Raw genomic sequence first — 25578 nt, 5'->3', positions numbered from 1 at the left:
GGTCATGAATTAACTAGATACCATATATTCAAGAACTATTAAGAGTGCAGGGTTAAAAAGTTACTTAGATGAGTGCTAAAAAGCCTTCTGTAATCAATACATCTAATATCAAGTTAGTTTGCAGCTTTCCAAAGTCATATGATATCTTCATGATATAAAAGCCAATGGGATCAGGGTGCCTGGGTGGCTTAGTTGGTTAAGTGTCTGACTCTTGGTTTCAGCTCAGGTCATGATTTCCCAGTTTGTGAGTCCGAGCCCTGCGTTAGGCTCTGCGCTGACAATATGCAGAACTGATCATCTCTCTCTTCTCTGTCCCTCCCCCTCCTCGATAAATAAACTTTAAAAAAATATTTGAAAAACAAAAAAAACAATGGAATCAATACCAGCAGCTGGTCGTGAAACATACTGACTCAATATTTAATATTTTTTAAACTTGATTTTAAACATGTTAAAAGATCAATAAACCACCAAAGGATTGATTACAAAAAGATAAAATTAACATTCTACCGACTAAAATTATAGAATAGCTTTATTAAATATTTCCATCACGTGCTAAATTGTTTGCTTTTTATTAAAATATGGATAACACCTGGGGTGCCTGGGTGGCTCAGTCAGTTAAGCAGCCAACTCAGTTTTAGCTCAGGTCATGGTCTCACAGTTCATGAGTTCAAGCCCCGCATTGGGTTCGGTACTAATTGTGCAGAGGCTGCTTGGGATTCTCTCTCTCACTGTCTTTGCCCCTTCTTGCACTTGCACTTTCTCTCTCTCTCTCTCTCTCTCTCTCTCTCTCTCTCAAAATAAATTTAAAAAAAATAACATAAATAAATAAATAAATAAACATAAATAAAATGTGGGCAACGCTGAAAGTAATGAATAGGTATTTTTATAATCATTGCTATTTCCTTGTTATCTTAGTAACTATTTGGTGTATTTATTTCTGGTTTTCTCTAAGCACTGACTGAATTTTTTAGTATAGTAAGTCATTAATTTTAATATACATTTTCTTGCCTTTTTCATAATACTACAATATTAAAATAAATTTTCATATACTATAAACTTTTCGTAAAAACAGTTTTCTCCATGTAATTTCAATTCATTAAATGTAAACTAATTTTGGGGTGCCTGGGTGGTTCAGTCAGTTGAGCATCCGACTTCGGCTCAGGTCATGATCTCACGGTCTGTGAGTTCGAGCCCCGTGTCAGGCTCTGTGCTGACAGCTCAGAGCCTGGAGCCTGCTTTGGATTCTATGTCTCCCTCTCTCTCTGCCCCTCCCCCACTCATACTCTGTCTCTCTCTGTCAAAACTAAATAAGCATTAAAAATTTTTTTTAATTATTTGTAAGAAGACACTTTAGAGTCCTTTCTCTAGGAAGAGAGTTGATCACCTATATTATTATGCCACATAGTAGGGGGTGTCAATAGCATCTTCCTCTCATTATACATAATTTGTATCACACATCTGTAGTCCTCTTTATGTATTTCTTTCTTCTCGTACTCCTCCTTGGCCATTTTTGAATATCATCAACAGACCAGCCACTGACCAATATGCACACTACTTAGTGTGCTAGAGAGGGCAGCACTTCTGAGATTGCTGGCTCCTGCTCCAGTCTCAGCTACTAGATCATTGGTGAGACAGCAGGGTGGGATTGGGGGGGGGGGGGGATTCAATATCATAGACATTTCTAGAATATATATTGTAAGAGAATGAAAATCAATATAATTCATGGAGTTGTAATACCACAAGCCATTCAATGCTGTGAATTTCTAAGCAAGAAAAAGTCCAGTTGCTCTTGAGACTTCGATTTCACATTAAAAACTACATTAACCCTCGATGTTAAGGATGTAGATACTCAATCTACAAACTGTAAAACTTACTTACTGAGTGGACCCTACAGAAGTCCTAAATTTAAACAAAACCACAGCAATTAAACAGTAGCTAGCATATCTTGATTTCTTTGTGCCAAATACTGTGTACTCATATCTTTAATGTTATCAGGTAGATCCTGTTAATTATCAGCAAAAGGTACTAAAGACATACAACTGGCTAAGTACACAAAAGGCTGGCTGGTAAGTGCAGTGCAACCTTGAAGCCAGCAACCATAAAATAATAAAAACAATAAAAGTCAACTACCAGCAATTTCTTAAGACACTGGTAAAATACTCTTTCTTGAAAAATATGTTTGTCTCAATCTTGAACGAATGTTGAGCTTCTGTTGCATTTTAATATTCTAGATGTAAGTTTCAATTTAGTAAATGGAAGTTAATTTGGAAAATCCCCAGTTATACGTAACCACATCTGGATAAGATTGCTTGGAGTGCATTTCATATTCCCAGCCTCTGTGGTCTACATATTCCTATGTTTAAACTATAGCTTCAAAATAAACAAAAACAGCCATGTAAAACTTTCCTATTTTTCTAGTTTAAAGTAGCAGATGGATTAATCAGACACAGAAATATTTGTAAATACCTGCAGTGGACCTTAAGGATGTACAGTGAAACACCAAGCTTTAAGACTGTTCCTTGAAGACCAGGCACATAGAAATCATAGAGAAACAACTAGTTATGCAGCAAAAAATATAAGGAAATGGATATTTGCACATAGAAAGAGAACCCAATTTATGAGAACACTAGGAAAAACGACAAAAGGTGACAGTCTTACATGGCCAGGAAAAAATCAAAATTTCAATGTCTGAATTTCTCAGTCAGTTTCACCAAGGAGTAGACACTCCCTTCTACAGTAATGGGATAAATAATGTCACTGTTCACTCTCATTTAGTCATTTTCTTTGTTTTTAGTTTTGCTTTTAGTTTTGGGGGGTTTTTCTGAGAAAAACTTTGGAAGTTTTTACCAAACATAATAGAATTTAAAATATGTTAAGATATTTTTAAGTAAATGAAAAGTCAAGTCACAGACTGGGAGAAAATATTTGCAACGAAAACAGTTGACAAGGGTCTCACATTCAGACCTTGACTTTTAAAAATACACAAAGATTTGAACAGATAGTCTACAGAAGAAGATATATGAATGGCTAACAAGCCCAAGAAAGGATGTGTAACGTCATCATTTATCAGGGAAATGAGAATTGAAATCACGAGATACCACTACCTTCCATTAGATTACTAAATTTGAGGGTGGAGAGGGTTCCAGTGAGGGTAGAGAGAAGTAGAACTCTCATACATTACTGGTAGGAAAGAAAAATGGTAGAACCACTCTCCAAAATAGTTCAGCCATCTCATATAAGGTTATACATACGCTTTCATATGATCCAGAAATTTTACTCTTAGCAAATTAACCAAGATTAATTAAAATATACACCTATTCAAACTATATTATGTCTTACATGTATGTTCATAACAGCTTTACTTATAATGGTCCCCAATCAGAAAACAACATAAATATCCATCAACAGGTGAATCGATAAACAAATTTTGGCATATCCATACATTGGAATACTATTTAGCAATAAAACAAAATAAATCAAAGAAAAAAACTATAGATGTGTTCAACAAGATTCAATATATCAGTATCATTTAAGCTCTGGATGCATCTCAGCAACATTATGCTAAACAAAAGAAGCCAGACACAAAATAGCCTATAGAGTCTGATTCCATTCACATACTACTTTAGAAACAAATAAAAAACAAATCATTGGTTGCCCAGAACAGAGGTGAAACAGCAGGTAATAGGAATCTGTATCTTGACTGTTGTGGTTTGTTAAAACTCATCAAACCATACACTTAAAATAGTGCATTTCATTGTACGTAATGTATAAAAATAAAGATAATAATTTTTTAAAACGTGTTTGGCTTGAACAACTAGAAGGTTGGACTGTGTGGAGCTGGAATATGAAACACTTCACCAGGGAGATTTTTTTTTTATGAGAAAGAAAAAAATTACATTTCAGACACAGTAATCTTGAAACATCTTTTGACATCCAAGTGCATATGACGGGAAAGCACTTGGATATTTCAGTCTTAAGTTCAGGAGAGATGTCTATTGAGAAACTTAAATTTGAGAGTTTACAGTGTATCAATGGTATTTAAAGCCAGGATAGCAAATTAAATGTCTGAGCCCTGGAGTAACCATATCTAAATATATACATTGACTAATTATAAATATTATGCCATATTTATACTGACTGGGTCTGGTCCATTTATTCAAAGGTAGCTTCTGTGTCATATAAGTTGTTAAATATCTGTAATATCATTCCTGAGGTTAAAGACCCAGACCCCTTCAGAACCTGTGAATGGCATGTATACTGTTTCTAAAGCATGCCCCTAGTGTGACTTTCTAATTCCATCCATCCCTCATTAAACTCTGAATACTTATTAAATTATACCCCCAAGCACAGATGGTATTTGCTTTGGGACAAGTTTTATTAGGTATGGCTTTTCCAATTTTTCTGAATTTCTGAATTTTCCTATTTAATGGCTTTAGGGTCCTTCTAGTATCTTCTAGCAATTCAACTAGCCTCTTAGCTAGCCACTCAACCAAATCCACTGTTGACCACTTTATTTCAAGTAAAATGTAAAATTATGTTAATTCTTCTATATTTATAGAATCATTAATAGTGTAAAAGAAAACATGTACTCTGCTGGATATTTTTGGTTCATCCCAGCAGATGCTCTCTTTAGCTCTCTACCTGGCTTTTTCTTGTGAGGATGGCTGGTATAGATATGATAGAGCTCCCCAGACCTCTAGTTTCCCAAATATGATTAGAGAGAAGGAAGAGAGTGAGTGACTTCCTTCTGGAGGCCAGATTCAGGAAGGCTGTATCCCTCCACTGAAGGTCATTGAGCCTCTCAAGGTCTTCAGTACATGATGCTCTCTTTCTATTTCCTCAGTTCTATAGATGACAACAGACTCATGGTTACTAGATGTATACGTAGCAGGATTCTTCAGCACCCCATATTTATAAGTTTTTCATTAAGCTCTCCCCAAACTATCCTACCCTGAAAATGGCCAATAGGACCCTGATTGAAACAAATTGTTCTTTTGTGACATATCTGTGACATTAAAAGAAAAATTTCCCTGGAGAAATAGTTGATTCCAGGACTGATGCAGGTAAAGTATAAAATGAGCTGAGAGCACCCTGCAGTGCTAAAATAAAAAGTTTATTTAAGAAAGAAGCTTAGGGGCGCCTGGGTGGCGCAGTCGGTTAAGTGTCCGACTTCAGCCAGGTCACAATCTCACGGTCCATGAGTTCGAGCCCCGCGTCAGGCTCTGGGCTGATGGCTCAGAGCCTGGAGCCTGTTTCCAATTCTGTGTCTCCCTCTCTCTCTGCCCCTCCCCCGTTCATGCTCTGTCTCTCTCTGTCCCAAAAATAAATAAACGTTGAAAAAAAAAATTTAAAAAAAAAGAAAGAAGCTTACTGTTTAACAACTTATTGCTTAACCAAAGACAATGTCATCATAAAAAAAGAAATATCATAAATCACTTTAAAACCATTTGGAATCTCAAATTTTAATTACTAGCATATGACATAATTGGGAAAGTATTTGCAACTCATATCTCAGGCAAGGGGATAACAATAAATATGTAAACATCTCCAAAAAAACAAAAGAAAAAAAAAAACTAACAGTTTGACAAGAAAATAGATACGATAAATAAACAGATTTATCCAGAAAAATAAATTAAAATGACCACCAACATAGGAAAAGGTGAATATCTCACTCATTGAGAGAAATACAAATTTAAACCACACTAAGATATATGGCAAACTGAAAGAGCTCCCAACAGCCACTAGCTATCTTACTATCAGATGGGCAAAAATTTAAACTCAAGACAACATGCTGTTGATGAGGCTGTAGGCAAATAGGTATTCTCCTACACTTGTTAGAAATGCAAAACAGAGGGGAATTTGGCTATCTATGGCAAAATAACATATGTATTTATTCTTTTTTTTTTTTTTAATTTTTTTTTCAACGTTTATTTATTTTTGGGACAGAGAGAGACAGAGCATGAACGGGGGAGGGGCAGAGAGAGAGAGAGAGAGGGAGACACAGAATCGGAAACAGGCTCCAGGCTCTGAGCCATCAGCCCAGAGCCCGACGCGGGGCTCGAACTCACGGACCGCGAGATCGTGACCTGGCTGAAGTCGGACGCTTAACCGACTGCGCCACCCAGGCGCCCCTGTATTTATTCTTTAATACCGAAATCCTAGCTATAAAGATAGCACTGGCCAAAATGTTGTTAGACTGATTCCCTAGGTATATATGATAACAATATTTGCAATAACAAAAGATTAAAAACAACTCAAATATACATCAATAAAGGGACTGAATGAATACACCATGCTAAACACCCGGAATTTAATATTATGCAACATACAAATGAATGGGAATAAAATCTATGTACAATATCACATGAACTCTGGGTTATGTTTTTAAATCCTGAAAACCAAGGAACAGACCAGTACATATAGTATGATGCCTTTAGTGTAAACAAGCAGGAGGAATATAAATTTACACATGTATCTTTATACACACCACACACACACACACACACACACACACACGGAAAAGTAAAGGACACCTTTTAATGTTTTAAACTTTGACATCATATGTTTCACATGATCAAAAAAAAGAAAACCTAACAAAGGTTCAATTATTTCAATTGGTCAGTCCACAACCTTCATTCTGAAAGATTAAAGATCAGTATGCTAGCAAAAAGCAAAGTATCACCTATGTTAAAATTGTCAGTGTAAGAATATAACTCTATTTTCCCATGTTCCCAAACAGCATCTTTTTTTTTTACTAAGAAATTAGTGAAAAATTTTAAATCCCTTTACTGACCTCTTAGTTGATATTCAAATTTGATTTTTAAATAAACTATACTTCATGATTATACTTAGGCATGTACTTACAGGTAAAAGAAATGAGGTATGAAGAGAGAATACTGAACTAGAATTCAGAAACTCAAGTTCTAGCCCAGGATCTGCCTCTTAAACATATGGATAATTTTAATCAAGTCATTAAACCTCTCAGACCCTTCATTTTTCCTCATTTGTAAGACTGAGAAATTAAAATGCAAGCAAATGGCCATGCTTTGTCATTCTCATTAATATGTCTTATGTTACTTTTTTTCCCCATAAGAAACTGTTTTTTTTCCAATGTAATTGATCCTCAAATTTCATATATGAGGACCTGAAAAATAACTGTAACCTGGGAAACAGAGCATCTCCATCTTTGACTACAAAATAATACCCCATTTGTGTCCATGCAAGAAAGTATAGTACCGATTGATGCTTACCGCTGGTTCTTCACTGATGAGAAAGCTGGTCTCTCTGCTGCTCAGGGACTGCTAACAGTACCATGGGGAAGATATAATGCCATTAATAATAATGCAAGTGGGGAGCATATAACTTTCAACAACAAAAATCCTAGGTTCTCAATATACAAATACTAAACCTGCAATTCAGAGGACTTATAAAACATTTGAAAATGAATGCAAAACTGTGGGTATATATGTGTATACATGTGCATGTGTGTTCATGCTCATGTGTGCTTGCATGTGTGTGTGCATGTGTGTGTGTCTGTGTGTGTGTGTGCCTGTGTGTATGGAGAGAGACAGCCTGAGAGAGAATGAAACTTTTGGAGGTAGTTTTATCAAATCATAAAAAAAAAAATCTGAGATGCAAGAAATGGTTAAGAACTACTACATACAGAGAAATAACAAGGTACACCACTGTTTTAATGATACGGAGCCCTGAATAGGACCACAGTGAAATGTAGAATCAATTGGCTATTTTAGGCCTTTCAGCATTTGTTTGGAATTATTAAAGTGAATACTTTAGGAAACGCAACACCAGAATTTCTAAGGATCTGTACTTACAACCCAAGAGAAAAGCCATGCATGGATATAAAGACACACAAAACACCTGTAATTAAAGCAATAGCGATGCCTCCCTTGGCATATGGTGGATTTTAAATCCTCATGTTCCACGACAGATTGCACACCACAGCACGTGCTCCTGAGACAGTTCCCCATCACTTCTCAGCAGTCTCTAGTGATTGGTAGAGCAGGGTGGCCTGGAGAGGCAGTAGCCAGCAAAAATGACCTGAAACTCATGTCTAGACTGAGAATTCATTTACCTGGCTCTTGGAAAATCACAAACAGCATCTCATTTATACCCAGGTGATGTTGGGCAGACCAGTTCTGAAAACAGGAGATATAAAGTACTATCGACATAGTTTTGAAAAATAACTGGGTTTTGCTGTTTATTTTTTTAATTTCTTTTAATGTTCATTTATTTTTGAAGGAGAGAGAGACAGAGCATGAATGGGGGGGGGCGGGGAGGGAGGGAGAGAGGGAGACACAGAATCCAAAGCAGGACCCAGGCTCTGAGCTGTCGGCACAGAGCCCAACGTGGGGCGCAAACTCACAAGCTGTGAGATCATGACCTGAGCTGAAGTTGGACGTCCAGCTGACTGAGCCACCCAGGCTCCCCTTGCTGTTTCTTTATAATGCCACAGATATAGGATGTGCAAATATTTTCTCCAGGTCTATAGCTTGTCTGCTTCTCTTAACAGGATCTTTCATAGATCAAAAGTTCTTAAATTTTAAAAAGTCCAATTTATCAATTTTTCTTTTATGGATCATGCTTTTGTGTCATGTCTAATAACTCTTCACTAAGACCTACTTTCCAAAGGTTTTCTCCTATGTTTTTCTTCAAAAAGTTTTGGGCACCTGGGTGGCTCAGTCAGTTAAGCTTCCGACTCAGGCTCAGGTCATGATCTTGCAGTTTGTGAGCTTGAGCCCCGCATCAGGCTCTGTGCCGACAGTTCAGAGCCTGGGTTCTGCTTCAGATTCTGTGTCTCCCTGTCTCTCTGCCCTCCCTCACCTGCACTCTGTCTCTCTCTCTCTCTTAAAAATAAATTCTCCTAAAATTGAATCAATTCCCCTTTCACTTGTTGCTTTCCAACAAAAGTAAAGTTTATATAGAATCAGAACTAAAAATTAAAACATATGGTATTTCTAAAATACTATAACTTAAAGTTAATTGAATACATTTCTCAGTGTGTCAAGCAAAACGTAAAGCCTTAAAAATTTAAGCAAAATTGTTTCAAATGAAGACCTATCCAAGGTTGAAGGCATGGAAGCAATATCATTGCTTTTTAAATGTGTAAAGGGAAGGACACCCAGGTGGCTCAGTTGGTTAAGCGTCCGGTTTCAGCTCAGGTCATAATCTCGTGGCTCATGAGTTTGAGCCCCACATTGGGCTCTGTGCTGACAGCTCAGAGCCTGGAGCCTGCTTTGGATTCTGTGTCTCCCTCTCTCTCTGACCCTCCCCTGCTCTCTCTCGAAAATAAATAAACATTTTAAAAAATGTGCAAAGGGTTAGGGAATAGAACAAATATAACTGGATGAAATTGTTTTTCTCTTATAGAAGTTTAGAGTATATATAAATATGAAAGACACATAGAGAAGCAAAGAATATGAACCGTAGTTGAAGTTAACTTGAGCAATACATATAGAGATCTGTGAGGAGTATATTACTATTATGTCTATGTGAACAAAATGAAAATGACAACGTTTTATCATTTAAACTGAATCAGTCAATCTCATACAATAACTTTCTTCCGTCTATCCCAAAGACACACAAACTTTAATTTTTCACGTTGTTTTTTACACAGTTACCTTGATTCACTTATTCATTTAATGAATACATACTCTGTACCACATTACATCACTCTAGTTGTGGAGATTCTGCTTTATGACAGTGGTTTTCAAACTTTAGGAGCAATAAAAATCACCTGGGGTGTTATTTTTAAATCATGACTCCATAACCTTATTCCCCAACAATGCGATTTAAGTGTGTAAGGTTGGGCCCAGGAGCCTGCATTTTTAAGAAATTTTTAATATAATTGTTATTCAGGCAGTCTACAAATTGCATTGTAAAAATTACTGGACTAAATGATTTTCATTGCCCCCTGGGTTCTCAGAGTCTATTTCTCTCAGCATTTAGGTCACAGGTTTTAAAGGAATCCAAGAACTTCTGGGAATCTTAAGCAACCAGCTTACCCAGCCAGTCTATCCAGCCAGCTAGGACGGGCCAACCTATTCTGGTGGGTTGTGTTTCCCAGGGTGGGAATTTCAGTCATTCCTAAAAAACTAATTTTAAAGATTTTTTTTCTATCCAGCTGGTCACCTGTAACCTGATTCAAGGAAATCTACCTCCGTGACTAGTGTTGTGCCACCTGGAGACCTACCAGAAAGATTATTTGATCCAAAATATCTTTAGAATGCTTACTCTCTGTATACAAGAAATCTAAAATTTTAGTAACTTTTACTAAATAAGGCCTTTAGTTAAGAGAATTTTTTTATTTTTATAAGTTGTATTTAATTTTATTATCTATTATTTCATTTAATATATTTTGTTGAGTTGAGTCACTTGAAGTAATAAGTACTCATCACATACTAGTAATGGTAACATCAAAGACTGTCACATATCCTCCCTGCATTATCCTCTAGCAAAGTTTTGAGCCCAATACTATTCTCTTGCACAGCAAGACTCAGCATATCTGAGTTTGTTCACAGGGAGCCTCAAAACAAATTCATACTTCTATTTGCTCCCTTATCATACCCAGCAAGATAGAATATTAAATCTGCATGAAACTTGGAATTTGTTTTCTTTACCAAAAGCATGAATACATCAGAAGACAAAATAAAGTTAATAGAGTATGAGTAAATAACTGAAGTACAAAGACCTAAGTATTCATACAAAGTACATTCCTAACCTTGTCTCAATTTTTTGTGCTGACTTATAGGAAACTAATACATATACATTTGACTTACCTCATTCATTCCGAAAATATATTCTGCTTCTCTATTGGATATTCTCTCTAAATTAAATAAGAAAGAAAAAAAAAAAAACATGTCAGAATGGCCAATTGATCAGAACAGGTTAAAAGTCTGCATGAGGAGAAAATAGAAATTCTAAAATGAAACCAAAAATTCAAAGAAAAAATACGGGAAGGTCTTAGATACCCTTCCTGGAGCTAAGTTGTTCAAAATAGCTGCCAGTGGAAGTCAGCACCAAAAACTGTCTATGATGTAGGGGAAAAGCAAATACTGATGGCGTAGGATATAATCTCCCCCACTAAGAAATAAAATTAACCCTGACAAATGCAGTTATTAATCCATAGCCATGAAACTGCAGAGAGGAAGACATCCAAGAGGGATATCCATGGTTACATCTTAGTTCTCACTGTGTGAGATTTAATATTCTGTCAGCATGTTTTCTTGGAACTGAACCAAACTGTCTGCAAGGAAAGCACTAACAAACAGGCACTACCGGTTCTAAATAGGCCAAATTACTTTCCTCACACACAAGCATCTCCGTGATAGCTATCTGTTGAGTCATTTGAACTAAAATACATCTTCAAATAAGTTTCTGACACTACAAAAAGTTAAACATAGAAGATTCTTATTCTCCATTGCCTCCGACATGGAAAAACACTGAGAAATATTTCTCCAGTCAAAAACTTCCCATATAAAAACATTTCTTTGGAGAAAATCACAGTGGGAGTGAAATAAAGGACCATCCACAGTAATTGTAATTTTAGGAAATGTTAGAACATATGCTGAAAATATAGAAAATATAAACCTGCCATTCATATAGCTTTTTCTTTTCCTTTCTTTTTTCCTTTCTTTCTTTATTCCTTCCTTCCTTTCTTTTTTGCTGTTCTTTCCCCACTTTTTTTATTGTGGTAAAATACACATAACATAAACTTGACCATCCTAACCATTTTTAAGTGCACAGTTGAAAGGTATTAAATACAGTCATAATATTGAGCAAACATCACCACCATCTATCTCCAGAACTCTTACGTCTCGTAAAGCTGAAGCACAATACTCATTAACTCCTCATTCTCCTCTCCTCCGGTCTGAGGCAACCACCATTCTACTTTGTGTCTCTATAATTTTTGACTCCTGTATGTACCTCATATAAGTGGAATCATACAGTGTTTGTCATTGTGTGAGTGGCTTACTTCACATAGCATAATGTCTTCAAGGTTCATCAGTATTGTACCATATGTCCTACTTTTTAAGGCTGCATAATATTCTATTGTACATGTATACCACGTTATATTTATCCATTCATATGTTAATGAACACTTGGGTTACTTTCACATTTTAGCTATTGTGAATTATGCTGCTATCAATATGGCTATAAAAACATCTCTTCGAGACCCTCCTTTCAACTATTTGGGGTATATACCTAAAAGTGGAATTGCTGGACCATCTGGTAATTCTATTTTTAATTTTCTGAGGCACTGCCATATTGTTTTCCACAGCAGCTATACCATTACACACTCTCACCAACAGTGCACAAAGATTCCAATTACTCCACATCCTCACCAACTCTTGGTGTTTGGGGTTTTTGACGGTAGCCATTTTAATGGGTTTGAGGTGGTATCTCATTTTAGTTTTGACTTGCATTTACCCAATGATTATGTTGTTGAACATCTTTTCAGCTTCTTATTGGTCATTTTTATATCTTCTTAGAGAAATGTCTATCCAAGTCCCTTGCCCATTTTTTAATCAGATTTTTTTTTATTGTTGAGTTTTGGGAGTTCTCTAAATATGCTGGATCACATAGATGATTTGGAAACATTTTATCCCATTCTGTGGTTTGCCTTTTAACTCTGTTTATGTTGCTTTTGATGTACATTTTTAAATATTCATGAGGTCATTTTGTCTACTTTTATTGTTTTACATGTGTATTTGGTGTCATATCCAAGGAACCACTGCCAAATCTAACATCATGAACCTGTTGCTCTGTGTTTTCTTCTAAGAAGTTGATAGTTTCAGTCTTACATTTAGGTCTTTGATCCATTTTGAGTTAATTTTTGTATATGGTGGTAGGTAAGGGTCCGATTTCATTCTTTTGGCATGTGGGTATCCAAATTTCCCAGCACCATTTGTTGAAAAGACTGTCCTTTCCCCCATTGAATGGTCTTGGTGCCCTTGTAAAGAAGTCACTTGACCATATATGTGAAGGTTTATTTCTGGACTCTCTCTTCTATTCCATTGGTTTATATGTCTGTCTCCATTCCAGGACTCCACGGTTTCAATTACTGCAGCTTTGTAATAAGTTTTGAAATCAGGAAGTGTAAGTCCTCAGCTTAGTTCTTCTGTTTTAAGATTGATCGTCTATTCAGCAGTCCTTCAAGAGTTCATATGAATTTTAGGATGGGTTTTTTCTATTTCTGCAAAAAACATTGGAATTTTGATAGAGACTGCATTGAATCTATACATCACTTTGGGTAGTATGGAGATCTTAACAGTATTAAGTCTTCCAATCTATAAACATGGGGTATGTTTTCATTTAAATGTTGTTTTTTTATTTTTTTTCAGCCATGTTTTGTAGTTTTATTTGTACAAGTCTTTCACATCCTTGGCTAATTTTTAAATATCTTATTCTTTATTTTTAAGTTTTATCTTAATTCCAGTTAGTTAACCTACGGTGCTAAATTAGTTTCAGGTGTACAATATAGTAATTCAACAGTTCTATACATCACCCAGCGCTCATCACAATAAGCGCACTCCTAGATTAAAGACCTAAATGTGAGACATGAAACCATAAAAATCCTAGAAGAGAACACAGGCAGTAACTTGCTTGACATTAGCCATAGCAACCTTTTTCTAGATATGTCTCTTATTCTATAAATAGAATTGTTTTCTCAATTTCCTTTCAGAGTGTTCATTGTTAGTGTGCAAAAATGCAACTGGTTTTCGTGTACTGACTTCGTATTCTACTTTAATGAATGCATTTATAGATTCTAAAGGTTTTTTTTACTGGACTTTTTAGGTTTTCCTACATAAAAGATCATATCATCTGTTAATAAAGATATTTAATTCTTGTTTTCCAATGCGGATGCCTTTTATTTCTTTTTCTTGCCCAAGTAGTTTGGCTAGAACTCCCAGTATTATTTTTAATAGAAGGGGTAAAAGTGGATATCCTTGGTAAATAACAATAGCCATAACTCATATAAATAAAAGTTATTTGAGGTTCTTAATAATTGTTTAAAGTATAGAGAAGTCCTGAGATAAAAAAAAAAAAAAAAGTTCAAGAAGTACCACCTTACATATAAACAATAGAAATACATGCATTCTGGGGATGTACAAGAGTGTTCATAAAAGTATTGCTGGGAATAACCAGGAAACCGAAATCATCTCAAATACCCACAAACAGTAAAATGGATACATACAATGTAGTATAATAATACCACATATTATACTTAGCAACAAAGTTAAATGAATTTCAATTACATACAAAAATATGGATAAATCTCCAAAGAATATTATTTACCAAAAACAAAACAAAGACAAGAAGAAACTTTAATACTTCACTTACATAAAGTTAATTATGCAAAACAAAATATGTTACTTAGGAATCGATACTTAAAGGTAGTTACTGTTCGGAGATAATTCTCCTTTGGTGTCTCACGATTCTGTACATCTTGCAAGTGAGACACTGACTGCAAGTCTTTTCAAGGATCTTGGTCGTGTGAACACCCTTGGAAGATCTCAAGTCTCCTGTAGCAAAGGGCAGGTTTGCACACAGTCTAAGAATATCAGAGTAATGTCTTCCTCCAGAGCAAATGGAAGGTATAATTGCTGACCAATATAAAAGACTCAAGTTCCTTAAGTTCAGATTGCTCTCCTGTATTGCAACCCACCACACACACAGGTATTATCTGGCCCTCTTTGCATTGAGTTGTGGCAACTTGGGTTCAAGAAACGGGCACAAATACTGCCACTCTGGCTGGCTACTGTTAATGCTGTGAGTAATACACTGTCCTTTGTCTTTGATCTATGTATCTTATGTCTTCTACCAGCATCCATGAAACTGTAAAAGGATATTCTGTTAACTACCAAGTACAGTAAAATCTCAGACCTTTTGCAGTTCTTGATATTGATCATTAATATAACAATGATAATAATGTGATAATGGTTAACATTTATTGATTCTCTATTATTAAGAAGTTTGCAGTACTGTAGTGGAAGCAGACCAAAACTTGAGATAAATGCTATAAACAGAGCTGGGGGTGGGGAAGTTTAGATATGAAGAAATCAGAAAATCTCTCTGAGGCAAGTAATACATATACTGAGATCTGAAAGTTGAGGGCACTCAATCCATGTGAGAATACACAAAGGCTGTAAGACAGGAACAGTTTTGAGGTGTTCAAAGAAATGAAAGCCAAGCTAGAGATGAGAAGGTAAATGGCAGAGTGACATGACATGATGTTGGAGAGGGATGGAGCGGGGGATAGTTTGTGGAAGACTTTGTATACCCGTTTTTGTTTTTGTTTTTTCTTTCCTAAATGAAACAGCAAGCCCCAAAAAGCTTTTAAGTCATTTTTACATTTACATTTTATGAAAAGCACTGGTCCCTCAGTGAAGAATGAGCTAAAAGGGAAGTGGGGGGGGCAGGGAGGGGGGTGCCTGGTTGGCTCAGCAGGTTAAGTGTCCAACTCTTGATTTCAGCAACAAAGGATCTCACAGTTCATGGGTTCAAGCCCAGTGTCAGGCTCTGAGCTCACTGAACACAGCCTGCTTCGGATCCTCTGTCACCCTCTTTCTCGCCCTTCCCGGCGCTCACTCTGTCTTTCTCTCTCTCTCTCTCTCTCTCTCTCTCTCTCTTTCTCTCTCAAAAATAAATAAACATTAGAAAAAAAATAGGAACCAAAGAAGAAAGAAAGGAAGAGGGAATGGAGCAAAGAGACATTAGGAGGCTGTGGCAGTGAACCACAAGGGAGATCTGGCTGTCTGGACTGCAGTGGGGGCAGTGCGTGTGAAGGAATGTCCATGGATTACTGATATCTGCGTAAACATTTGAAATAAACTGCTGTCAAATTTCAGATGTGCAAGTTGAGGGACAAAGACTGAGTGAGAACTCTCCTAGGCTTGAGCAATTTGGGAAGATCCTATGTAAAAAAATAGGTAGGATTACTAATGGTGGGCAAATACAGGAGAGGCTACCACTGGCTGTCCTCAAGTATCCTTTCTCCTCCTTCCTCTTTACTAACAAAACCCTAATTAGGTGAAGTGATGTGCTCCAGCAAAAAACCAAAACACAAAACAAAAAAACAAAACAAAAACAAAACAAAAACAAAAACACATTTCCCAGCCTTCCTTGCAACTGGAGAATAAGACATAAATTGAAAGCTTTCAAGTGTCATATAAATGGCATTGATGTCTATGTCATCAGGTTTGTGCAAGCATTTCAATGAGACAATTCATGTAAATGCTTCATGCAGCACTGAGGTCAGTCAATGTTAGTTATTTTTGATAATATTATTGTTGTTAGGATATATTCTATTGTTAATTTTCAAAACTTAAATTCTTTGAGGGGCACCTGGGAGGGCTCAGTCGGTTAAGCATCGGGCTCTTGGTTTTGGCTTGGGTTATGATCTCATGGTTCAGGAGTTCGAGCCCTGCATCAGGCTCCACGCTGACAGTGCAGAGCCTGCTTGGGATTCTCTCTCTCTCTGCCTTTCTCCTGCTCATTCTCTCTCTCTCTCTCTCTCTTTCTCTCTCTTTCTCAAAATAAATAAATAAACTTTGGAATTTTTTTAAACGTAAATTCTTTGAGATAAATTTGAAAGTGTCAGAATAAAGATGAAAGAATTTATTTTGTATTCAGATCTTTTTGTTGCAGGATCTGCGATTAAAAACTGGAATAGTGGGGCGCCTGGATGGCTCAGCTGGTTAAGTGTCTGACTTTGGCTCAGGTCATGATCTTGCAGTTCATGAGTTCGAGCCCCACGTCAGACCGTGCTGACAGCTCAGAGCCTGGCACCTGCTTTGGAGTCTGTGTCTCCCTCTCTCTGCCCCTCCCCTGCTTGCACTATGTCTCTCTTTCCCTTTCTCTCTCTCTCAAAGATAAATAAATGTTAAAAAATTAAAAAAAAAAGAATTGTTAAAAGAAAGTTAATAGTCATCTTAAGCAAAGCAAAACTATGGCTAATAGCTATATTACTCAACTTTTCTGAGTGCAGGCTTTCTCATCTAAAAGACTATAAATAGAAGTAAAAATTACTTGAAAAATATAAAACATGGTCCAGTACCATCATCAAAGTGTTTTACCCAGGAATACTGTCTACATCTACAACTAAAAACTGCACAATGTTGCAACCATCTCATTGGAATGTTGAATGTGAAGAAAACCAATCTTGCAAAGTCTTATAATGAGTACATAAAGAACAGGATTCTAAGGAATACACACTTTATCTCTCAATGTATGGTACTTGAACACTGACTTAGGGGAGGCTTTTATTTTCTTGAGAACAAAAACATTCATTATGCTGAAGAACTGTTCCAAGTACGGGGTGAAGATGTGCACGCCTCAAGCTAGGATTATAGAGTATTTTATAATTCTGGTTTTGGAAAAACTGTAAGCACTAACCCTTCCTTCCCCTAATTATTTTTCCTTCATGTAGCTTAAAGAACATGTAGCATTGAAAGAACATTTGCAAATTGCTATCGGAGTTTGATGCAGTGTGTTTATTTGAGAATGTGGAAAAGGGAAAAAATAGTTCCTCCATATTATCTCCTATCCCTACTAGTTCTTTCTTACCCTCTTCCCTTTCAACTTGCTGCCTCCTTTCCCTAGAACTAACAACTGTTTTCTTCCTTGGCTAACTACTGTTTCTTTTTCACACTGTATCACTTCTGACACCTTTCTTTCAATGTTGACCAGAAACCTCCTCATCAGCCTCCTACGTTAGCGTCCTGCTTTCATACCATCCTGAATAATGGAGCCCTCTCTGGGTCCCCAGCCCAAGAATATTACCCTTCAGGAGAGGGCAAGGGCCCTCCCTCCCTACCCCCACTGCGGAGCACCAGGGTGGGACACACTTTGTAAATTCTATCCCTTTCTGAAAAGCAGAAAGATTTAGAAAAAATAGATGTATTTCCTCACACACTATGCTCCCCTTCACACATAGTGCTCACTAGCTCTCTCTATCTCTCTGACACACACGTGCACAATCAGATGCTTGCAAATGTCAGAGATATAGACAAACTGTCACACTCGGTCACAGAGTATGAGGCTGGCATCGCTACACATAATCACCAAACCTCTGTCAAAACAGAAACGTATCTGAGGAGGCAAGATTTGAAGCCAACAACTTTAACGGCTTCTTGTCATTCCTCCAGCATCCTCTAAGCCCCATGGAAATGACTATACTCTTTCTGTGCACTAGAAACCAGAGATAGGAAGGGTTTAATACTGACTGCTATGGAGATCATAAAATGCGAGCTAAAAGTAAAGCCAGCCCAAAGACTGAGCTTTGAGTTTTCAACTGAAAGCAAGTTGCTAAGAATATATACTCCAACAAACCCTGAGCCCAAAAATAGCTCTTGTATTTACCAGATGATCTTCTCAGTTTACACCCCTTCCAGCAGCATAAAATAAAATACACGCAATCAAATAAATATCCACATTCCCAAAGGAAGGGTGGTTTAGTTAAATACAATGCTTAATGCAGTTGTAAAGATTCAAGACACTTTTCTTTCAACTGTAAAAATGCCTTTTCCAATGCTAAACCCTTAAAGTGTCATTTCCCATGCTGAATGAGTCATAAATCAGCCTAAGAATGAATATTTCAAATCAAGACTTCCTTACAATGTCAACCAGTCAATAGTTCAACTTCAGCACTGATATTTTACTAGCAGTGTTTGTTTACATAATTATTTAAATATTCTGCTACACTTTGCCTTTACAATTTCCTTTTAAAAATCACTAGATAGTGGGAAAAGAGCTAACTGGAGAAGATTGCTTATGTGTTCAATATTGAAGAAAATAGATTGAGAAAACCTAACAAATCCTAGGAATACCTTGTTAACTATTACGTCTAAAAGGTAAAATGTTAGCATTCTCTCTCTGGGAAAAAAAAAATCTCATCACATATAACTCAGCCATGTAACTTTCTCCTATTTACTCTTCAAAGACGATTTAGGAAATACATTAATAAGCAAGATCCAGGCTTACCTGTATCAGTAAATTTACTCAAAGAAATCCATTTATATTTTAAAACATGGAATTGAAAGTAGCTCCTAAAAATGGATGCAGTCATTTTCAGCCTCCTTCAACCAACCCTTCAGTTTTTGTAACTGTATCATTAAACTCCAGGAAGAAACATATATTTAGGATATTTAGAATGGCTTCTGAAAACCCCTTGGATTGCTGATGTTAAAAAATACCCCCTCCAGAAGACATGAATAGACACTTTTCCAAAGAAGACATCCAGATGGCTAACAGACACAAGAAAAGATGCTCAACGTCACTCATCATCAGGGAAATACAAATCAAAGCCACAATGAGATACTACCTCACACCGGTCAGAGTGGCTAAAATGAACAAATCAGGAGACTATAGATGCTGAAGAGGATGTGGAGAAACGGGAACCCTCTTGCACTGTTGGTTGGAATGCAAACTGGTACACCCACTCTGGAAAACAGTATGGAGGTTCCTCAAAAAATTAAAAATAGAACTACCCTATGACCCAGCAATAGCACTACTAGGCATTTACCCAAGGGATACAGGAGTGCTGATTCATAGGGGCACATGTACCCTAATGTTTATAGCAGCACTTTCAACAATAGCCAAATTATGGAAAGGGCCTAAATGTCCATCAACTGACGAATGGATAAAGGTGTGGTATATATATACAATGGAATACTACTTGGCAATGAGAAAGAATGAAATCCTGCCATTGGTAGCAACATGAATGGAACTGGAAGGTATTATGCTGAGTGAAATAAGTCAGTCAGAGGACAGATATCATATGTTTTCACTCATATTGTGGATCTTGAGAAGCTTAACAGAAGACCGTGGGGGGTGGGGGAGGGAAACTAGTTAGGAACAGAGAGGGAGGGAGACAAACCACAAGAGACTCTTAAATACAGAGAACAAACTGAGGGTGGATGGGGGAGGGGAAGAGGGGAAAATGGGTGATGGGCATGGAGAAGGGCACCTGTTGGGATGAGCATTGGGTGTTGTATGTAAGCCAATTTGACAATACATTATATTTTAAAAATACACCGTCATTTTAATGTACTTTACATACAACTACAGTAATAACACAGGTCTCAGTAACGGGCAGTAAAACCAACACAGCAAAACAACTGACATATTGAAAAAACATTTAGAAAACTAAGAGTCCTCTGAGTAGCCTCAGGCTTTACTCTCACCAGTACCCCGCTCCTCCCCTGTTTGGATGCTGGATCTATGAACAAATCGGGAACAGGAACTTGGGCTGGATGTGGTCATCACCCTCATCCATCAGATACATGGTGTTCCATATCAACCTCCTTTCCGCTACCTAGGCCCAAAACAGAGGCAAAGCTTCAATCACAGTAAGAGGGAATACAGACAAGTTACAAAGGTCTTTGCCAAGTAAAGGGAAAACAAATTAGCTTGGGAAAAGTTCTAAAATCTTCCTGAGATAAGGGCACCTGGGTGGCTCAGTCGGTTGAGCGTCCACCTTCGGCCCAGGTCATGATCTCACAGTCTGTGGGTTCAAGCCCCACATCGTGCTCTGTGCTGACATCTCAGAGCCTGGAGCCTACTTCGGATTCTGTGTCTCCCTCTCTCCCTCTGCCCCTCCCCCACCCATGCTCTGTCTCTCTCTCTCTCTCTTTCTCTCTCTCTCTCTCTCTCTGTCAAAAATAAATAAACATTAAAAAAAATTTTTTAATCTTCCTTAGATGGACTCAAGCTGCAATCTGACCTCACGGCTGAAGTTATACTAATTTAACTATACATTCTAGTAAGCAGAATTATCCTGCGGCTAAATTAGATCACACTTCTAATATCTGAAAAATAATAATGGTCAATGTCTGTAATGCTGCACTGGTAGATTTTTTTTCTTCATTATGCACAGAAAGTTACATACTCCTCATTTTTCCTTCCTCTCTTCCCTCAATGAGAAATACTATTTCTGTACCTTCTCATAACTCTACTTTAGAAGGACTGATTATAAAGAATTACTGAATGTTTCAAGTGGAAAAAAATCTATTAAGACCTTCAGATTATTGAAATTACAACTGAAAAGTAATTCTCGGCAACGGAGGAAACCATTAAGTATAGAAAAGGGCTTTTAATTTTAGACACCTAAAAGTCATTTCACTTTGTACACTGAACCACTCATTTTCACTAACAAATAAATTCACTGTATCATTTAGCAGAGCCATTAGGCAAAGTTTAAAGTTTTCAATAGTCATATTTCCTTCTACCTTCAATTGTTTTTTAAGAAAGGGGGAATTGCTTTAAGTGACACCATCAAGAACAGGGAAAGGCAACTCACAGAATGGGAGAAAATATTTGCAAATCATATATACAGAATATGTAAAGAACTCTTACAACGCAATAATAAGACAAATGATTTAACTTTTAAAATGAGCAAAGGACTTAAATGTGTATTTCACCAAAGAAGATATATGAATGGCCAATAAGCCGTGGGAAAGATATTTGATTGGGAAATCACTGGGAAAATTCAAGTGAAAACCACACAGATACCACTTCCAACCACTAGATGGCTATAAATAAAAAAGATAGACAATAACAAATGTTAGCGAGGATGTAGAGACACTGCAACATTTACATATTGTTGGTTGCGATATAAAATGCCACAGACACGTGGAAAACAGTTTGGCAGTTTCTCAAAAGTGTTTAATATAAAGCTGCCATATGATCATGTAATTCCATTCCTAGGGATATACCCAAGAAAAACGAACAGCCGTTCATACAAAAATCTGTACATGGATGTTCAGAGCAGCATTATTCGTGGCAGTGAAAACTGGCAACAACTCATATGTCCACCAATTGATGACTGGATGAAATATGGTTTATCTTTAACAATGGAGTATTAGGTGGCAATAAAAAGGAAGCATGCGAATTACAACACGGATGAACTTCAAAAACGTTACGGTAAGAGAAAGAAGACAGTTACCAAAGACCACATATTGTAGGAGTCAGTTTACAGGAAGTTTCCAGAATAGGTACATCTGCAGAGTAAATAAATTAGTAACTGCCTAGAGCTAAGGGTAGGCAATGGGGGTGTGACTGCTAAGGTTTCTATTTTATGGTGATGAAAATTACATCGTGGTGATGATTGCAAAACTCTGTAAATACACTAAAAGGCACTGAACTGCACACTTTAAACGGGTGACATGGTATCTAAAGTGTACCTCAATAAAGCTGTTTAGAAGAGAGAGGAGGATGCAGTAACGCGTTGCATTTCCTAGTGCCTCTCAAGACTGGATCATAAGACTACTTAGACCTTTTATCGCCTAAAAACACTGTTGCCATGTTTAAATCTAATACCACACAAGACATGAAAACAGAGTGTCGCGGAGGGAACTGAGTATCGCTGAGAGTCCTGGAGATAGTCCCAGAAACATACGTGCATTCTCAGGAACATGTGTGTACCAAAACAGACCCACAGAACATAGGTCTGTGCAACGGCCTTGGCAAACAATGAACAGACATTTCTCCACGGAACTAAAGATTGCATGAAAGCTGGTGAAACAGCAGCGTTCCCAGGTGCACCAGAATCCCAAGCTGATCGATCTTAGAGCCTGGCGCTCGCATAATTAACAGGGATCTCAAAGCTTGGCCAGTAATCGGCAAATGGAGAGAGGCAGAGGGACTCAGGGGCCAGCTCCCCCACCCATGGCACCGCCGTCACGCACCCCAAGCTGCGGCTCTCCGTGGGAGTCCGAGGCCGGAGCGCCTCAGCGCACGCGGCCAGCGCGCTCGCCTCGCTCCCTGCATTAGTCAACCGCTCGGCGGCGCACACAGGAGCGAGGAGGGCGGCCTCAGAACAGCAGGGGTCACAGGACACAGGTCCCCGGCTCGCGCGAGTAGCAGAGGAAACACAGCGCGCCGTCACCCAGCCACCCGCCGGGGCAGGGGCTGTTCATCTTGCAGCCCCTGTCTCGCGCAGAGCACGCCACCCCGAGAACGTCCCCGGGATCCAGGCCGCAGGGCCGCCAACGTCCCCCGGGGTCCCCGCGCCCAGGGCCGCCCTCCCCCCGCGCCACCGAGTCCGCCGGCTCCTACCTTCCTCCTGCACCATTTCCAGGACGTCTGGGTCGCCCATCTGCGCCAGCTCGTTAATGACACTGACCGAGGTGTGGCAGAGCGAGGACCACTGCGACTGGCGGCGAGGTTTGGGGGAGAGGCTGATTCGGGTGGTGGGCGGCCGTCGTCGCTGCTCCGACAACCAGCAGGGACAGGCTTCGCTCGTCTCCCCCTTCAACACCACGTTCTTCTGGGTCTCCGCCTGCCTTCGCTCCGGCAGGAGGTTGGGCTTCTTCTCCAGCCGGTACTTACTCTCGACCTGCTTCGTGCCCTTGGCCCTGCGCTTCACCTTCCTCTCCCGGTGGCGCTCCCGGGAGCCCTCCCAGTACCCTCCCCGGAGCGTGCCGGACCCCGGGGCGCCCTGGCTCCCCGCCTGCTGCCGAGCCTCGCTTCTACTCCTGCGCTCACCGGCCGGCCCCTCCCCGTCGGTCTGGTCCTGCTCTCCCCGCCCCTCTCCGCCCCTCCCGCCCTCCAGACCCGCCGCCACCCCTCCCTCGGGGGCCGCCCTTTCCCCGCCCCCTGGCCCGGCAGGCTCCCAGCCCGCCCGCCCCTCTCCCCTCCGGCCGCCCGGTACCCCCGGCTCCGGCTCCGGCTCCGGCTCCGCCGCCTCCTCGGGGCCCGCCGCCTCCCGGCTCTCCCGGCCGCTCAGCCCCATCAACAGGTCTTGCTGGTCCCATTCCACCCGGTTGTCCCAAGCCCGAGACCGCTGGCCTTCCCCCGCTGTCTCCTCCCCTTTCTCCAAACCCTCCTCCTCTGATCCCCGCCGAGCGGCCTGGTCCTCGTCCATCTGCCTAGCCTTCCGCCTTCCGCGGGTGGCACTTGGACGGAACCCCCTCCCAGTTGGGGAGTTATTTTTTGTCGGGTGAGAAAAAGCCCCCCTTCCTTAAGGCGACCCCTGCTTTAAGGCCGGCGCGTGGGCGTGTCTCCGAGGTTCCTGCAGCCTCCCCCTCCTGCCTCTGCCACCTGCCGCGGGGGTCTCAGCTTTTCTCCTGACCGGGCCTCCCTCCTGGGCGCCGAACCGGATCTCTCTCTAACACATCTGGGGACGACTCATACATTTGTGGCCTGAGTTCGAATTCAAGCAATGCCTCTTAAAAGTTGGATGGCACTGGGCGAGTTTCTATAAGCTTCAGGTGCCTCGTCTTAAAAATAAGAACACAGCACCCACCACCCAGGGGTGTAGTGAGTATAGAGGGATGGCATACTGCACTAAAATCTCGCTGCTCTCAGAGAACTCACCCATATTACGTTGAGCCCTGCCTCTAAGTGTCCCTTAGTGCCTTGAGCAGAGTGAACGGTCCCTCTTCACAGGCTCCTCTGAACTGGTTCTGTGTTGTTGAGACCCTTCCAACCGCCAGCTCCCCAACGTTGGGAGATGAGGTCAATTACTGTCTAAGATGGGGGAACACATGAATGACAGTGTACTGAGGGTGAAGCAGTGGTCTGAGCTGAAGGCCTTGACGGTGCTCAGGAGGTAGTGACTGAGTTTGGGGCAGGGATGCAGTGATTTAAGAATAAGGAGGAGATGACCAGGGAAGACTTGACCTTTCTTTATTTTTATGCTATTCTTTCTTTTCCCCTTTCTACTGACATTTTGGAACTGAGAATTACCTTTTTCAGATGAGTAAACAGGCCTAGAAAATATTTTGGTGAAGGTCATGGTTAACTGTGGAACTAAAAACTGTCTTCTTTTCCCCCTTTTCTTTCTTTCTTTCTTTCTTTCTTTCTTTCTTTCTTTCTTTCTTTCTTTCTTTCTTTCTTTTTCTTTCTTTCTTTCTTTCTTTCTTTCTTTCTTTCTTTCTTTCTTTCTTTCTTCCTTCCTTCCTTCCTTCCTTCCTTTCCTTTTCTTTCTTCCTCCTTTCCTTCCTTCTTTCCTTCCTTCCTTCCTTCCTTCCTTCCTTCCTTCCTTCCTTCCTTCCTAGAGATCTCTATACCTTGCTATCTGTTCCCTATTTAAACTTCTAGGAGTACATCAGTGCTGGTCAAGCAATTTGAGACTGTAGGCAATTCCTTACTTGATATGCTTTGGAACTGTGTTTGAAATGTGAGTGTATGTAAGTCAAGCGATAGTCTTAAATGTGATTAAAATAAATCACTAGTTGTGATACAGTGTTTGGTTTTTCCGATTGAATATTAATCATTGTTTGATTCTAATAAGCTGTTTACAACATGATTTGTTTCATGTTCTTCCTGTATACCAGAACTCTGGTAGGTACTGTGGATATGTCATTGAACAGATGACTACAATCTTTGTTTTACATTAAACAAAAATACATGCAATAAAAGTATTTTTCTATAATTTTATAAAATCATGTTTTATATTCCTTGGTTCTGTACCATATTGGAAGTGACGTATATGAGCAGACATTTAATGTTGATGATTTTGCACAAAAGTAAATGGAATTTTTGATGGTATATTTGCTGATATTTTATCAACTTTCTGTAAACTTTGTTACCAAAAAGTTGAAGGCTTCTTTTGTT

At 39.1% G+C, this 25578-nt stretch overlaps 1 protein-coding gene across 6 annotated transcripts in view; it reads right to left on the bottom strand.

Annotated features, from left to right (window-relative positions):
- ANO5 (anoctamin 5) overlaps positions 1-23508 on the bottom strand; it is a 92157-nt gene extending 68649 nt beyond the window's left edge. The window contains exons 1-3 of one of the 6 annotated variants that reach the window (XM_045484788.1): positions 23077-23508; positions 10797-10843; positions 7251-7301 (exon numbers count right to left, since the gene is read on the bottom strand). In XM_045484788.1, coding sequence (XP_045340744.1) covers positions 7251-7301; positions 10797-10843; positions 23077-23116 — 138 coding nt within the window. In that variant the 5' untranslated portion in view covers positions 23117-23508. Of the gene's footprint in view, positions 1-7250; positions 7302-10796; positions 10844-20204; positions 20463-23076 lie in introns of those variants that run through there. The other 5 variants (XM_045484789.1, XM_045484785.1, XM_045484784.1 and 2 more) reach the window with 5 other exon arrangements.
- Between the last annotated feature and the right edge of the window lie 2070 nt (positions 23509-25578).

This window comes from Leopardus geoffroyi, chromosome D1 (assembly GCF_018350155.1).
Source record: "Leopardus geoffroyi isolate Oge1 chromosome D1, O.geoffroyi_Oge1_pat1.0, whole genome shotgun sequence".
In the NCBI taxonomy this organism is placed as follows: Eukaryota; Metazoa; Chordata; class Mammalia; order Carnivora; family Felidae; genus Leopardus; species Leopardus geoffroyi.
The sequence above is the reverse complement of the archived record's forward strand: the minus strand, read 5'-3'. Positions and strand labels throughout refer to the sequence as shown.